Source organism: Rhea pennata, chromosome 6 (assembly GCF_028389875.1).
Source record: "Rhea pennata isolate bPtePen1 chromosome 6, bPtePen1.pri, whole genome shotgun sequence".
NCBI classification, from domain to species: Eukaryota; Metazoa; Chordata; class Aves; order Rheiformes; family Rheidae; genus Rhea; species Rhea pennata.
Genome location: NC_084668.1, coordinates 42,943,280 through 42,959,227, shown reverse-complemented (window position 1 = coordinate 42,959,227; position 15,948 = coordinate 42,943,280). Strand labels below are relative to the sequence as shown.

Genomic DNA, 15,948 nt, shown 5'->3' with positions numbered 1-15,948 from the left:
CCCTTTTAACTCATTAGTTACAGTTTGTTCATAGTGGCCAGCAAGAAAAGCTATCATTTAAAAAGGCTCTTCAAACCTATCATCCCCCCTGTTATCCAAGGAGGAATATCCACAACGGCTTAGTCAAATGTGTTTATTAACGCGTTGGTTACCGTTTTGGAACATGTGCGTCTCTACTTCCCTGAATTTCAATTTATTTTGGCTGTCCGCAGCCAAGTGACGTACTGAGGAGCCTTTTCCAGGCAGTGGCAAGTGGGGCTTTACCAAGAGCACTGCAAGAACTGGTTGTTGGATCCTTTTCCCCAATGTCCTGGTGCACGCCCCTGCTTCGCATCTGCCTGTTCTTTGGCACTGTCTGCAATTAGCAGGCTGCTCCGCGGGGAGCAGTTGCTGCCTCCTACCTCCTTTGACTCCAGGAAGAGATAAAGAGTGTCTCTCTTGTAGTGTTTGCTTGCTCTACTGTTTGCTAAATACCAGATCATTTTTGGCGTTTGTCCGTCGGCGATTAACCTGTCTGCGAAACAGCACCAGATGCTTGCCCCATTTACTGTAAGCTGGCTGAGTCTCGCAGCGCTGGGGGTCACGTCCTATCAGTTCTTCAGTGCTTTTTCTCCCATCATGTCCACCAAATGGGTAACAAGCTCCTGCCCCTCAATTGTCTCACTGAGACCTCTAAAAAAGGGTGATTTTGTCCTGGTTGTATGCAACGGGAGATGTCTCGTCCCCCATGTCAGCCTGTGCCTGAACGTGCAGCGGGCTGAGCAAGCCTCTCTCCACAACACCAGGGCCAAAGTTGCCTGGGTGTGGTGGTTTAGCCTAGGTTTCCCAAGAAGATGGGTTTTTCTGTCCTCCCTGCTCTTTCTCCACAACATTACTTCTTTTTGCCTCTTTTCCTGGCAAGCTGAGGTGTGTTTTCATTTTTAGCCTTGAGAAGCAAATTGTGTCCAACTCAGACCAGGGACAGCTGATTGTACCCAAAACTGCAGCTGAGCAGCTGGAAATGAGCTCCATCACGTGTGACTAGAAGAGTGTGCAGAGGGGGCATGGTACTGTTGCATCATTTATATGATTTGTAGTGGTTTGTGCTTGCTGCCTGGTGGTTTCAGAGAGGACTCCAGAGTGCAATCCTTTGCCTCTGTAGGATCATCTGAGCCCTCCTGCTCCAGATGAGAGAGCAGTGAATCTATGGGTTGTTCATTAAGGTTCTGTTGCCAGAGAGCCAGACTGAAGAGTCCTCTACAGAGGCAGTTATGAGTACAACACAGAAGTAAATGCTTTTTTAATGCACATTAAAAAAAAAATAACGCTCTTCAAATGTTTTTTCCTTTGCTTGCTTAACACGAGGGTTTATTACTTCTCTCACTAATACAGGAAGCCCATGTAAGCACCGTGCTTGAAAAGCTAATGCTGGTCCACAGCCATAATTAGATTCGAGCCCTGCTTTGCTTTGCAGTAAGCTGGAAACAGATAAGGGAATCGACATATATTTGCTTTGCAAATTGCTGGAATCGTTTCAGATGTTACCCTCTTCTCCCAGCTGTTTGCTACTGTCCCTGAGAATTGGCATTAACCCTGTCTTGGATGCTCACTGATTGTGCATCCTAATGCCTAAATGCCAATGCCTGACACAGGCTTGCTAAAGCAGGTTTGAAATGAAAAAGAGAGGTATTAGCAGGAGAAAGGAGGAGGATTCTTGACATGTTCGGAGAATTTCTCCCCAGTTCTGCAGCTGTGATAGCTATAATAGTACCGCTGTGTCAGTAGTGGTATGATGGGTGTCATACTGCTACTCCTCATACCTGATGAGAGTCAGTGATTCGGGGTTTTGCCCTCTTTATCCTGGAGCTGTAGTTTGCATTTGGTAAAATGAGATCCCCTGTTAAAATGCTGGGTGGCATCCTTTGTGTTCTGGCATCCTGGACCCACAGTCCTAATTCTGCTCTTTCCTTGGCTCCAGCGCTTAGCAATATAAAAACAAGAGGGTACTTGACAAAGCAGAACGGCAGCAAAATAGAAGATGTAGTGAGGAAGTCCTTTTTATAGCCCAGGATTAACCTGTGGAAATGACTGCCTTCCCAGGGCAGGCATTATAGAGGGAGGTGAGGAATGATTAAATGTTTCTGGGTGGTAAACTATCCCCCAAGGGATAGTCTTTGGTTTGCCTGCTTTGTTTTGGTGTTTTTAAAAAGGGATGCTTGTTTCTTGATTTCAAATACATTTCAATAGCCACTTGACCTTCAAGAGGTGACTTTTTCCGTGGATAGGGTTTGGTCCTAATGTTGTTGCATTACAAGCGCTTGACTCTGGCAAACATTGGAGAGCCTTCAGTCAGCTAGATGTCAATTCTGTTGGTCAGGTCTTGTGGCCTGATAGTTGCCTTTAAACCCTTCATTTCCAAAGCCGTATCATAGGTTTCTGCTATTGTAACCTGTTTTTCATTTTGAGCAGACATGAATGTGATTTTATTACCAAAGATAGCAATCCTCAGCAGATTTTCAAACCCACTCTGTCCTTTATTCCTGACTAAAGTCACTGCTCTATGGAAACCTGTTCCTGCTGTGGGTCTCCCTAGGTGAAGCATTTTCTTCTCTCCGGCTCTTCAGAGCCATTTGCACTTTAATCAATAAATGACTTAAGGAGATAGTTTCTGAACTGACTAAGGAAGGGGCAGTGGCAGTGAAAGGAGTAAGAGCATCTCAAGCAAAGCAACCACTGTGGTCAGGTCTTAAAATGCTCCAAACTGGCCATTCACCTGGGTCTCACCCCGGCTTATCTTCTCCCAGGACTGCTGTCCAGACCTTGTCCCAGAATGTTCGGTTTAACCCATGGCTGCTCAGGGAAAATCCTTGGGCCCTCTTGCTGCCTGTAGCGAAGGGACAGTTCTCCAGGTTTGGGGATGCAAGCTGCATTGATCACATTGGATTAATTACCTTGATTAAAGGCATCTGTTTTTCTCAGCTCTGAGATGCTTTAAATTGCTTATGTGGGGACTGAGCATCTTGAGTGATTGCCTGGAAAATAAAGTTATGCTGGCCAGCCCAGGCTACAGACCACATTGAACCAGGGTAGGGTACCTTATTCAGTTAATGAGATTACAGCTCTGTTGAGTCTGTTGGCCTAATTTCACCAGCTGTTGCCATAAAGGAGGTGGGAGGATTTGGGAGTAACATCTTGAGAGATTTCCTTGAGTAATCCCTGGGTAACATGCCTTTTGCCATCCTCCCTGACCCTCTCTGTTTGATTTTTCATGATGGTCCTGCAGGCCTTGCTGAAAATGGACTGTCAGGGGCTGGTCGTGAGGCTCATTCAGGACTTCGTGTTGCTGACCACAGCTGTGGAGGTGGCCCAGCGCTGGAGGGAGCTTGCTGAGAAGCTAGTCAAGGTCTCCAAGCAGCAGATGGATGCCTACGAGGCCCCACACCGGGATAAAACGGGGGTGGTGGATAGTGAGGTGAGAGTGGATGGTTTTCAGTGTTGAAGGGTTTCATTTTCTGAGGTTGTTTTTGCTTGTTGCCATTGCTCCAGATGTCTTCAGCATGCTCTTATGATGTGCCTTTAGGGAATAAATGGGATTTTAATATGCTGAGGACATTCTGGGGTGTTTTTACCTGGAATATGTTTGTTCGGAGATCACTGCATGTTGGGGATAGTATTACTCGCTTGCTGGCTTTTCTGTTCCAAACACAGTGAAAAGCAGCTGCCAGAGCAAACTGTTGAGAACCTGAGCTTTGCATTCAGCTCTGCTTTTCTCCTTCCCTCTCTCCTGTGTGATGCAGGCCATGTGGAAACCAGCATATGACTTCCTGCTCACCTGGAGTGGCCAGATCGGGGATAGCTACCGTGACGTGATTCAGGAGCTGCACATAGGGCTGGACAAAATGAAGAACCCCATCACCAAGCGCTGGAAGCATCTCACTGGCACGCTGATCCTCGTCAACTCCTTGGACATGCTTCGGGCAGCTGCCTTCAGCCCACAAGACCATGAAGATTTTGCCATTTAAGTGGGGTTTCCTGGAACGATTCATTCTTCCACATCTCGTTTGTTGGTGGTGTCTTTATTTTCTGCGTTTTCCCCCTTTTTTAGCAGTTGGTTTTAAAAATAAGTGGAGATTACTCTCCCCAGGTTTTAAGAGGCCAAAGTTTGCAAGTTCTCACCAGGACTGGAAATCAGCAGGAGCTCTCCTAGTGAGAAGGCACCCAGAGTAGATATTTTTTCTATGCTGTAGAGAATTGATACCGGTTAGACTATTTCTATTAAAAAATTTAAAGCTGGCAAGGGGTGGAGAGGGAAGTGGGAGGGAAGGATCACAAAAAGAGGACACATTTTTTAGGCAATTAAAAATCTTAATTTTTTAATGAGCAGTAAAGGTTGTAACCTCTTTAGGGAGAAGTTGTTGCTGTTTTTAATGTTGTAGAAACTGCTTTTAAATTATCGCTTTTGAGATGAACATGAATCATATAAATATATACTTAAGACAAAGCACAGTGAATGCCCTCTCCCCACCTCTGCTGTCAAGACTTTGGCTAACCATCAGGCATGACTCTGTAAAACACCAAATCATCTTGGATGTCTTCAACCCAGCAAGCCTCTTACACTGAAAAGAAGCTTTTTCTTTTTCTTGTCCATAGGCCCCATGACCCTTTTGGTTGTTTTTGTTTTTTGTTTTTTTTTTAATGTACTTGCAAACATGCATTTTATCTTTTGTGGATGGAGAGATGCTCATTGCCTATTTTCAAATGCACAGGTACCATTTTTAACTGGGAGAATTGGTGTGGCCCCTCACAGCTGGCTGAGGTGATAGTTCATCCCAGCTGGTTGCTGCAGGGGATGTCTGGAAGAAGCTGGAGAGAGTTTTGGTTCAACAGAGACCTGCTCCTTGCTGCCTTGTGATAGAGGCTGGAAAGATGCTGGGAATGGTTAACCCTGCTATTGCGGTAAACTGTGCTTGGACACCTCTCACCTGGACTTCATGTTCTGGGGCAGTGGCCAGAAGAGCAGAAGGAGTTGTTGTAATCTACGTAGCCCTTACAAAAAAAAAAAAAAAAAAAAAAAAAAAAGAGGAAAAAGAGAAAATGTCTCACCGTCTCACCTAACTTGAAATCCAATCCAAAACTCACTGGGGACTTGTTATTCACTGGAGATCTGTTGTGCAACTTAATGCTCATTGCCATTAATTTCAGCGGGCTTTGAATTGGGCTGTTCAAGGCTACTGAATTCCAATTTAACATGTAAAGATTCTTTGGTATAAAGCCGGTGCCACTGAGTACTATGTGGCACTAAGTGCCCATACCTTTCCCCTTCTTTCCCCTTCTTTTTATAGCTAACGCTTTTGAATGACCTCCTCCTTCCTCCTGCTTCCCAGCTTTGGAATATTTTAGATGGGAGGAAAATATTTTTGCACAGAAAGATCACTTTATTTTAAGTGCAAAGTTCCTTTATAGCAAAATGCTGCTACCACAGAAAGGTTAGTTGTTAAGGATGCTTTTTTTTTTCATGTCGATCCAAAAAAAGAAAACCTCAAAATTGGGAAAGATATGTCTTTTAAATCCCAGAGTTTTATACTAGTAGGAGCACACAAGAAACGGGTTACTGTGGCCTTGCTGCCAAGCAGGATGGGCATTTATCAGCCAGGTGCAGGAGATGGTAACCTTAGTCTTTTGTTTCTCCACTGCAAAGCTTAGGAAGTTGCAGGTGACATTAGCTCCCCTGCTAGAGCTGTGCTTGGGACAATTTGGCTGGCTCGTATCGTGTGTCTTCTCCCTGTGACCTAAGATACAGGCAGCTTGATGCAATAAGCCTGGTCCGGGCAGTACATGGGTATTTAATGGGCTCTTGGTACATCAGTGGGTCATGCTAGCAGGACAGTCTCTGAAGGGAATGGTCCTCTTGCAAAAAGCAGCCTGTCTGCTCTCATATCCTCTTCCCCAAAACAGGTCCCTGGAAACAGTTGCACTCACTGGACCTGACAAAAAGTAAATAGCACCTTACTTTCTCCTCAGGGGCTTTAAGGAGTTTCCTATGCAACTTACTGTAGCACAGAAATAGGGTCTGTCAGGCACCTGAGCCCACGATGTATCTGCTTTTTATCTACAAGAATAGGCCACCATAAGAGCATGTTTTCCATGCATCAAGCAAAAATCTCCTTTGCAATGAGGAAAACTTCCTGTAAGAGAAAGGTTGAGCACATGCTGACAGGCGGATCTGCTAACAGACCAGCTCATGGACATGCCATGCAGTTTTTCTCATATGCTTTACCCAAATATTGGCTTTTGCTTTTTGAAAGGCTTGTACTATATGAGGTTTGGTCCTGCGAACAGAGCTGTGCTGGTCCAGAGCTCTGCAGAACAACCTCACTGACGCTTGGCTGAGGCTCTTTGAGGGCTTGAGCCAGGCCAGGTTGCTTGAGGCAAACAAGGAAAGAGGTAGGAGCAAAGGCCTTGCTTGTCTCCTCAGCAGCCATTAGCTCCCCAGGGCAGAAGTTTTAGTCTCCTGCAGTTCTGACAAGTTAGGGACATCCCTGAATAATTTCAGCATTTTGTTTTCCCCCTTGTTTTTTCTAACTACCTCAAGTACCCTGTACACCCAGCTTAACATTTCAATGGCAGCCTAAAAGATACCATGCTCAGCTCTTCTGCTGTATGCATCTGCCCTCACCCTTCCTGAGAACCACATGAGCTCAGCATCACATTTGGGGATCCATGAACTAATCGCTGTGTTAATTTGTCCCCATTCTCAATCAGAAATCCAGTCTCTGCTCATGTAGTGGGACTGAGTGTACATCCTTCAAACGCCTTTTGCCCACTAAGCGTCATGCCCTTCTCCAAAACTTTGGTCTGGGCTTTGCATTACTACAGTTTGTGCAGTAACTGGTTATTGTACTTAAATTTTAACTTTTTTTTTTTTTTTTTTTTTTAAGAAAAACGTTTTGGAAAAAAAAATAATTGTGATTAAAGCTGTTGTTATTCCAGTGCTACTGAGTAGACCTCATCTACTGTTGTTTCATGGTCACAGGGTGGCTTTGATGTGTGGGATTAATTTAATAGGTTTTCACCATATGAACAACTGTACCTCAAAGCAGCTTTCTGCATCTAGAGCCAGCGCTTCTTTGGGTCTTAAGCCTGGTTTTTAATCTCGATCAAATCTCAATTCAGGTTGTATTTCCATCGTAACCTTTTCAGAGGGAATTCACTGAAAACAATTCCACTGCAGCTTGGTGGTTTTAGGAGAGAAAAGCAAAGTGTAAACTTACTTTTTCTAGCAGTGTATCTATTCCAGCCTCCCAAGCTACTGTTTGTGTCCAAGCACTAGATAAGACGTAAGAAATTTTTTTAAATGGGAGAAGATTTGGTTGCCCCTTTGCAAGATTTGTTGTAGTGCAATATCTTCCAAAGACTATTTCTGACTGTTTTCTGAATGGAGAAAACATATTTTATCCTTAGTCCAAGGCTATTTAGACAGTTGAACAAAGTGAGTGGATTCATAAAAACAGACTTTGCCATGTCTCATATTAGAGCATTGTATTGAAGACATCAAGGCATAGAACTGCCAATTGCATAATGCGCATATTCCCAAATCTTTGCTGCCAGGTTGCTTTTAACCCAGCAGGCTGATGCTCTAGCCACATGGACTTGGACTCCCACCTTAGGCTGGCGGTCACAGTGCCATCAGTGTGATCTGAATTCAGATTTCAGGACAGGAAACTGAGGTATTTATCCTTCAAGGATGAAGGATAGACATGATGGTTTGATTTAATTTTTGGCAAATGCATCTTTCAGTCTGGCACAGGGATGTACATTCAGCTTGCTGAACCAGGACTGCTGCTCGTTTCAGACGACAAGGAACATATATCGTACAGAGGGATGTGGTTAGGCCTTGCTTAGTACCCATCCATCTGTCCACACCTCTGTGGGTGTTGCACTGTGTTTTCCTGAAAGCTCATGGTTGTGAGGAAGTGAGAGAGCTCCAGCTGCCTTAACACTCCCTGGAATATTTTTCACTGAAAGCATCTCTGCTTGTGGTTGAAGTTTGAAAATGCTCATTCCTGGAGGTCCAGAAAATCCAGGACTTGTCTGCAGTCCTGTCTCCCAGTTGTCTGTGTGCTAGGTTTAAGAGTACATGGGATTTGCAGGTACTGGTGAGGCTTACCTAACACACCACCTAAGAAGAGTCTGGTGCAGACTGTTGCTTGCAGGAGGATGCACATAAGCAGCCAATGAGAGCATGAGTCCACATTTCCCGGAGTGCTCGTCAGTGAGATGTATTTGAGTTCATAGTAGTGCTGCCTTGCCCTGACAGTCTGGTGCACAAGTGGCTGAGGGCAGATGCAAGACATGCTTCACCTAGACCACTAGGAGAAGAGGTCAGTGCCGAAATCTGGTTGCCTCTACCTCTGTTGTGCTGGTTGAACTGCTTGTGCTATGCTCCCGGATCTTATCGTACAAGGGACTAAATGGGCAAAGGAAGGTCTGCTATTTAACCCACACATTATGGTGCTGCATCTGCCCAATCCATGTCCGTGCTGATAAAAGCTGACATGGCTCATGGAAGAGGCTGGAAATTTCAGCAACAATGTTACCGAATTTCCAAACCAAAACCAAGGTCCAGCCTAGGGAAACATAAAGAGAGCAGGAGAAAAAAATCAAATAACCTTTTTTGTGGAGCTCATGAGCTAAGCAAGGTATGAGGCATCCCTTTGCGTTGTGAAAAGGCATAAACAAAAGAGTGTTTTTCTTCCCAGACTCTTCCTGGGAAACAAGGAACAAGCTTTTGGCTCTCTCTTCCCCCTGTATTTTCACCTCCTCAGCTATCCTTTTTTTCCCAACTGGATTTTTTCTATCTGCCTAAGCAGTTTTTCTGCAGCCCTACCTTCAGGCAGATGTTGGCCTCTAAAGCAGAACGACAGAGGTATTACCAGTGCACTGCTCCAGCTTAGCCTTGCCCAGCCTGTGCCACATCTCCTGCTCAGTTCAATCTCCAAACTTGTGGCACTCTCATAAATTGAGCTAGCTGCAGTCCAGACACTGTGTAGGTGCTGTTGGATCTTTAATCAATTCAACCATCACAGTTAAGACCCCCTGTGGAGATGTTTGAATCTGGAGCCACTGTCCTTTAATGTCCAGTCTTTCCATTGGGTTATTCAGGTGCCAACATCATCATCTTTGATCCATGAATGGCTTTTCTTGCATTCAGATGGCACTTGACCCAGTAACAGATGCCTGGGTGCTGGGGTGGGGAATTCCTTTGGAGCAGATATAAAAGGAGGTGGTTTTCAGTAGTCAGCCCAGCAATGGCCATCGCTTGCTGATGGATATCTCTTGGGGCAGCTTTTTTCTTCGCTGGGGGCTCTGTTGTCCAGCTGACATAGGCTGGACTTTGTGCCATTGCTATCCACTCTGCTGCTTCTGAGAATGCTGCTTTCTGTGGTTTGAAGGGTTTTTTCCTGAGGCACTGCCCGCCAGTCAGCGGTTTGTGCTCCTCTGTCCCTGTACAAAGGGCCTCATTGCTTTCCTTTTGTGAAGGCATTATACTGAAGAGCCATGCCCTGATTTTCTCAGCTGATGCATTAATGCTGGCTCCTGGTCCTCATGCAGTCCCAGATTCATGGCTGCATCTGTGGTCTCCTGGTGCTGTACGGAGGAACTGCTCACTGTGGGTGCTGTTAAGAATATGTCAAGGTAAACTGAGATGCTTGATAAAGAGGCAATCCTTAGGAGAGAGAATCATTGGCAACTCTAAAATGTGAGTACTGCTGTAGCCCTAGGGCTCTGCCTCAGGTATTTGAGAGACGCTTTGTCTTGGCCAGTGTCTGGGCTTTAAAACTGTGCATTCTGGACAATTGGACATTTGTTTTATTCAGGGGACTTTGTAGTTATCTACCATTTTACTGTCTGCTTTTTATTCTCAACCGTCTGATGTTTTTTCCAGCTGCTTTCCCAGAACTGCTTTTTACTTGCTTTGTGCAGATAAACATGCTTTGAGATGTGCATAGACCAAGATGAAGAACAGCAGAATAATGATCCAGTATTAGATTACACCAAGGGATCTGCCATTTCAGTAATGATACACTGGCCTGCTTCCTTAGAAGATGTTGATAACTGTGTATTATATTGCTTTCCTTTCTTTTCCCTCACTTTTAATTGCTAGCAAATCTATGCTGATAGCAAGGTCTCTGAATTTGACTGCCCTTCCTTACCCATTTCCTTTCCTCTGTGAAATGAATCAGTATCAGTAATCTGTGGCTGGAGTAATGATTGATATTGGGGCCCTCACAGTGTAGAGAGACTCTCCAGCCCAGCTAGCCCTGGGATCCTTCCAGATCCTGTGATGCAGATGTTTCCCCACCACAAGTGCCCTGTAAATATTTTCCACCTGGAGACAAATAACCACCAGGTTTTCCTAACGTCTTCCCTGTTTCCAGGCCCTAGGCTCACTTCTCCCAAGCTCTTCATGCTGAGCATGCACAAAATGGGTTGGTCTCTGCTGGAGTTATTGTTCCCCTTCCAACTGCACCAGCCAGAGTGTATGAGTATGGGGAGCTGCCTGTGCTATGCTGACTCCCTCCTCCTGTCCCCAGAGGAAGGTGAGACCACTGTGGAAATTAAAGTAGCCCTGATTTGTGCTCAGCTGCAGAAGTGAAGCAGATTCACCCTGAGGATAAATGTGTATGGCTGGGGAGGTAGGTTGCTTTAAGGCGGTGCCAGTTCATCAGTTTTGTGCTTTCCTCTGTTCAGTTTCTCACTGTGAATGACTACTTTTCTGTAGCCTATACTTTTCTATGTCTCTTGAAATTGATGTCTGGTTATGTATTTCAGCCCTTATCCCTGGATTGCTCTTATGTAATGTAGGCAGAAAGGGTACTAGCCATCTGATTTGAGCAGTTCTCCATTAGCTGTTTCTCTGATGACTGACTCCTGCTACAACTTCAAGGAAACAATCTGGTTCTTTTTTTGGGGGCCAATCAAAGGATAGGCCTGCTCCAGCATGGGTCACCTTGGAAATGTATTCACACCCTCTTCTCCTCTGCATAAGCCATTAAAACCAAATGATCATCTTGCATCAGCTCAGCTCATGTCAGTAAGTGACTGAAAAAGACACATCAAAAGGGAAAGAAAATGATCCCCTTTGGGTTATCAGTGCCTACAGAAAAGCTGCTGTTATCTATGATTTTTGCTTTTATCTTCCTCAGCTCTCAATGTCTGGATGCCCAGTGCAGTTTACTAAAGACTCTGGCAGTCTCTGGGCATCTGTTTCCATCCCTGGACATCCCTGCTGAAAATGAATTGCTTTACTTCCTTGCTAGCTCTTGGTTCAGTGCTTGTTGTGAATTATCTGCAGACAGGACACCCCTATCTTGCAATATGATGAGCTGGTCATGAGTGCATAGCAGACAGAGATTGGTTAGAGGACACCTCTTACATATTCCTGTCAGTGATTGTTTTCTTTTGCCACCAGAAAATGGTTGTTCTCAGTGCTGTCCCACACACCTGTTCTCCTTCTCTGACAGGACCACCTTCCCTCTCATGGAGTTAAAAATGTTCACTTTGTGCAAAACTGTGCTGGAAAAGCTAGTAAAACCTCCAACGGGGGCCATGTTGTGCAGCACTTGGATTTCTGCCCCCAGTGCTTGGGGTGAGAGTAACTGGGGGAAAGCTCGGACTGGCTTAAGGTAACTGGGAAGCACTGGAGAAGGCACCTGACTCTCAGTAGCAAGGTGGCTGTAGCCGTTGGGGAATGGGTGAGATGGGGGTCCTTCTTTATCCCACCACCTTGTGGGTGCTGGGCAGAGTGTCAGTGTGTCTCAGAGAGGATGGCAAAAGCTAAAGTGGCTATTGTTTGTGCAGACGGCTTTACTGAGTACCCAATTGGTTAGGAACACAGCCACCACCTTGATTTTCTGTACTGAAGCCACTTACGTGCTAAAGCAATCCTCTTCTCTATAGTATTTCCATTAAGGTTGTGTAATTGTCTGCAGAGAGACCATTGGGCATTTGACTTTGCCAACATCCCAGACATATCTGGCTCTGGAGTCCTATTTCAGGTTTGATTTTGTTTCCCTGTCTTCTAGACCCTCATAACCTTTTCACCCTAATAATGAAAATTGATTTAATCAGTCCTGATCCTTCATAAGACATGGGCTCAGGTGACGGCAAATTAACCAAGACAGTCATTTTCCCTTGAAACATAATTCCCACTGCACATCAGCAGCATGACCCATTCATATCTTCCATCATGAAAGCCCTTTATTTGATAACAGACTTAAAATAAAGATTTCCTTGGGGCTTGTCTCTTTGCAACTCAGCCAGACTTAATCCATCTGTGAAATTCAACCATAGAATTGGAGAGTTCCAAGCAGTAAGTTACACATTGGGGCTCTTTTGGATAATTTGAAAAAAGCAAAATATAAATGGATGTTTTCCCAAAGGCTGTTTGCAAGTGAGATTGGCCAAAATAGTGGCAAGCTTCATTCGTAGGGTTGTCTGTTCTGAGATAAGTGATTGATGGATTGCCTTGGGATTGTGGGACTCTCATGTTCTACATGAAAGGGAAGAAGCCTCTGGCTGGGGAGAGGAACATGTTATTTTGGTTAGCATTTGGTAGACTTGTTTGATCTCAGTAGCACTGCTAGTTGTGTTTCCCCCTTCCCTCCCCTGCCCCTCGCCTAATCCATCCTGTCCCAGGTCACCTGTAGCATCCCTCTTACAACGAGATTGTCTCAGACTGATCCCTCTAAGGAGTTATGACCAACCACTGATGGCCAAAACTCAAATAACAGCCCCACCATCTCTTCAGCAGCCTCCCGAGGTTAATTATCCTTGGGTTTGTGCCCTGCTTTGATTACCCCCCACTGAACATTAATTAAAGCTTCCAGCAATTGCTTTGTGAAGTCTCATCTGGTGCAAACTAAGTCACTGGGACGCAATCTGGTCCCTTGGTGGGAAAAATAAATGAGCAGGAGAAGGTTGCTTAGTAACAGATGCAGCTTTCTTTAATCTGTGCCCGCCAGCGGGCCTTTGTTTATCGCTGTGTTGGCTCTCAGTGTCTGCATCAGATAATTCAAGTGGCTTTGCTGAGGGATTGCTAGGAGGCCCTTTCTAGCCTTGTCCTTCTCAGAAGGAATAAGATGCTCACACTACAGGGCTGGGGAGATGCCCTTTCTGCTCACTGGCTGCTGGTGCCATCCAGCCCCACTGCCTCACCTCTGCCAGGATGAAATCCCAGCTGCTGTCGGAGCTCTGACACCCCTTGATTTTGAGAGAAGTGTGCTGACAGACTGGAGAAGGCAGGTGGGGAGACCCTAGACTTGAGGAGACCGTGCTCCCGAATTACCTAGGTTTGCAGCCTTTCAGGGACAAAATCTGCCAGCTCCATTCGTTTCAGATGGCTTTTGAAGCAGGATTAAGCAATAGATAAGCCAGTATCTAGCTGGGGGAGTTTAGGTGCCTGAATGGGCCAGGCTAATGATTTGCTTTTATCAGCCTGAACAATCAGATCCTAGGTATGAGACTTTTCTCCTTTCCTTAATAGAAAGGGAATTGATACTGGGAGCACCTGCTAATACCTATCAAAGCAGAATAATGCAACAGTAACTTTTTTCATCTGATTAATGTAAGCCATGTTTGATCTTTGCACAGCTGCCTTAGGCCTGGCAGCAGGAATCCAACCTGTAAAAGATGAGCTTTGAGTCGGCATCTCCTCTATCAGAAATGCCAGTATCCTAAGCTGGCTCTGACAATAAGGAAAAAAATCTCTGGATGGAGATTTGATCTTCCCTTCCCTCTGTAAGCCTGGTTCAATCCGTGCAGCCCATGCAAGTAGAGCAGAATGGTGCCAGATGGACAGTGGTAGCTCCCAATTTATGCATGACTCTTTCTAATTTATTCATTTCCAAGCACATCTTTACTGCCCTTGCAATTCTCAGATGGGAAAAGTGAGGCATAAAGATCAGGCTCAAGCTTTCTTGAACTTGGTTCAATCTAGCCCAGCTCTTGCAAGGTTTGGGGCAGGTGCTCATTCCTCAGCCCCTTCCTTGTCAAAGCCCGAAGCTTTACCTTGGTCCTGAGCTGTGTGATAGCATGTACAATAAAATGTTTCCTTGTCCATACAGGTCCCTGCTGCCTCAGAGGCTGCTGTGTGTTGGGGCAATCATTTCTAAGGAGGCCCCAGTGGGCTAATCCATGCTTGTGAATACTCTGTCCTTCCTCACATTGCCAGCCATGGGGCTGCAAGCTACAGACTAAGTCTGACTGCTTTTGCTGTTGGGTTATAAAAACCTACCTTGTAGGAAAGGAGCTTATAATGCAGTAGCAAAGGGCTCCTGAGTCTTTCCTCCACTGTTTCTTAAAGCAGACATTTTTCATAGTTGGCATGGTCAGAGATCTCCCTGACCCGAGTGCTGCCAGGACTATTCCTGACTAAGCTTAAATACAAGGCCTGTGGCAGTTAGCTACCTCTCTGGATTTGGTCAGGAAAATTCTTCCCCTGAGAGGAAGAGGATGTCCTTGATTTTTTGCAGCTGGTTCACTTTGGGCAAACGCTTTCTCCAGACTTCATTGCTCTCGCCAGTAAATAACTCCTAAAAATATCTCTGTGGGTGATAATTGATTAGAGATTTGTACAGCTGCTTCAGCTGGAAGTACCTGACTTGTGAGTGCTGGCTCCAAATCTTCCAACAAGCACAGAGTCACGCCTGAGACCAGGGCCACCACGTGGCCCATCACGGCCACGGGAAACCTCTGATCCCCTGGCCTGGCTGGCAGGTTTTTGCATCCTAAGCCATATCCTGAGGTGCCATATTCTGGAGAAAGGCAGCAAGTGCAGCCCTGACTGGAGCCTGGACATGATAGATGAGGAGTCCAAGTTTGAGGCTGTGCTGCTTTATTTATCAGCATCTCCCCCCCCTCCCCTGCTGTTCTGAGCTCACAAGATTTTAGCAAGCAGGAGCATTGGGCTGTGGGCCATCACATTGCCCTCACCCAAAGGGAAGCACATGCCAGCTACCCAAATCAGCTTCAGGGATGCGCATGCGCATGCTACGCTGGATAATTTTGAGCTTTTAGGGCTTTTCTGCAATGTAAAACAAGATTGACGGAGCATCCAGGAGCTCACACAAAGCTGCTGGACCTGGAGTTGCAGGCTCGCAGCCCTGGCTGCTGGCAGCAGGGAATTTCATTTATTTAATTATTTATTTATTAAAAAGCCATCCAAGCCCCTAGATTAAAAAAAAAATAATGATCGCAAGGCTTAGAGAGAGCATCTGAGAGCGAGACCACAGGATGAAACAGTTTGTGTCCTGCAGTCCTATCAATGAGTGCTTCACCATAGAAACTACAGCCAGAGGCTTCTCCCTCCTTGAGTGCCTAAAGAAAGGTTCCCAAATCCATGTTTTGGCAGTAAATGAAGCATTTTTTTTTTTTTGGCCATAAGCATGGCCACAACTTGGTGAAGTTGTGGGGTGGCTTTGGTTCCAGTGGGTGACAGGCACTGGCCCAGAGGCTGCCCCCAAGCCGGGGCTTCAATCCAGCTGTGAGAACTGCAGATGTGCAAGGGGCTGAATTCCCTGCTGAGCTCTGCTTGGCGTGGGCCATCAGGACATGGTCACGGCCAGAGATGGGAAGGAGCGAAAGAGCCTGAGAGCCATCCTTGGCAGCAGTGGGAGATGCCTTGCTGCTTCCCTTGGGGACCGGAACCCGGAGGCGAGTGGGAACAAGAACCAGCCCCGTCACCAACACTGTTGATGCAGAAAAATGTCAGCAATTCCTGCCATTTCCTGCAGTCTGTCTGAGGTCTGTGTGTTAAAAAACAGGCAAAAGAAATGCGAAATAAAGAAGTCCTGGTGAGAGAGCGGGAAGCAATGGCTCTGATCTCCTTTAAGAGCTTTGGAAGGTTGCTAAATGAGCACTTTGAGACAGCGAGAGCTTTGTGAGGCTTGTGACTGAGGTGGAAGCATT

The 15,948-nt window shown here is 45.7% G+C and overlaps 1 protein-coding gene across 3 annotated transcripts in view; it reads left to right on the top strand.

Annotated features, from left to right (window-relative positions):
* Positions 1-6,974, top strand: part of SH3BP4 (SH3 domain binding protein 4) — a 67,096-nt gene extending 60,122 nt beyond the window's left edge. For all 3 annotated transcript variants that reach the window (XM_062578962.1, XM_062578960.1, XM_062578961.1), the window contains 2 exons: positions 3,263-3,451; positions 3,777-6,974. In XM_062578962.1, coding sequence (XP_062434946.1) covers positions 3,263-3,451; positions 3,777-4,001 — 414 coding nt within the window. In that variant the 3' untranslated portion in view covers positions 4,002-6,974. The remainder of the gene's footprint in view (positions 1-3,262; positions 3,452-3,776) is intronic.
* Positions 6,975-15,948: the final 8,974 nt, after the last annotated feature.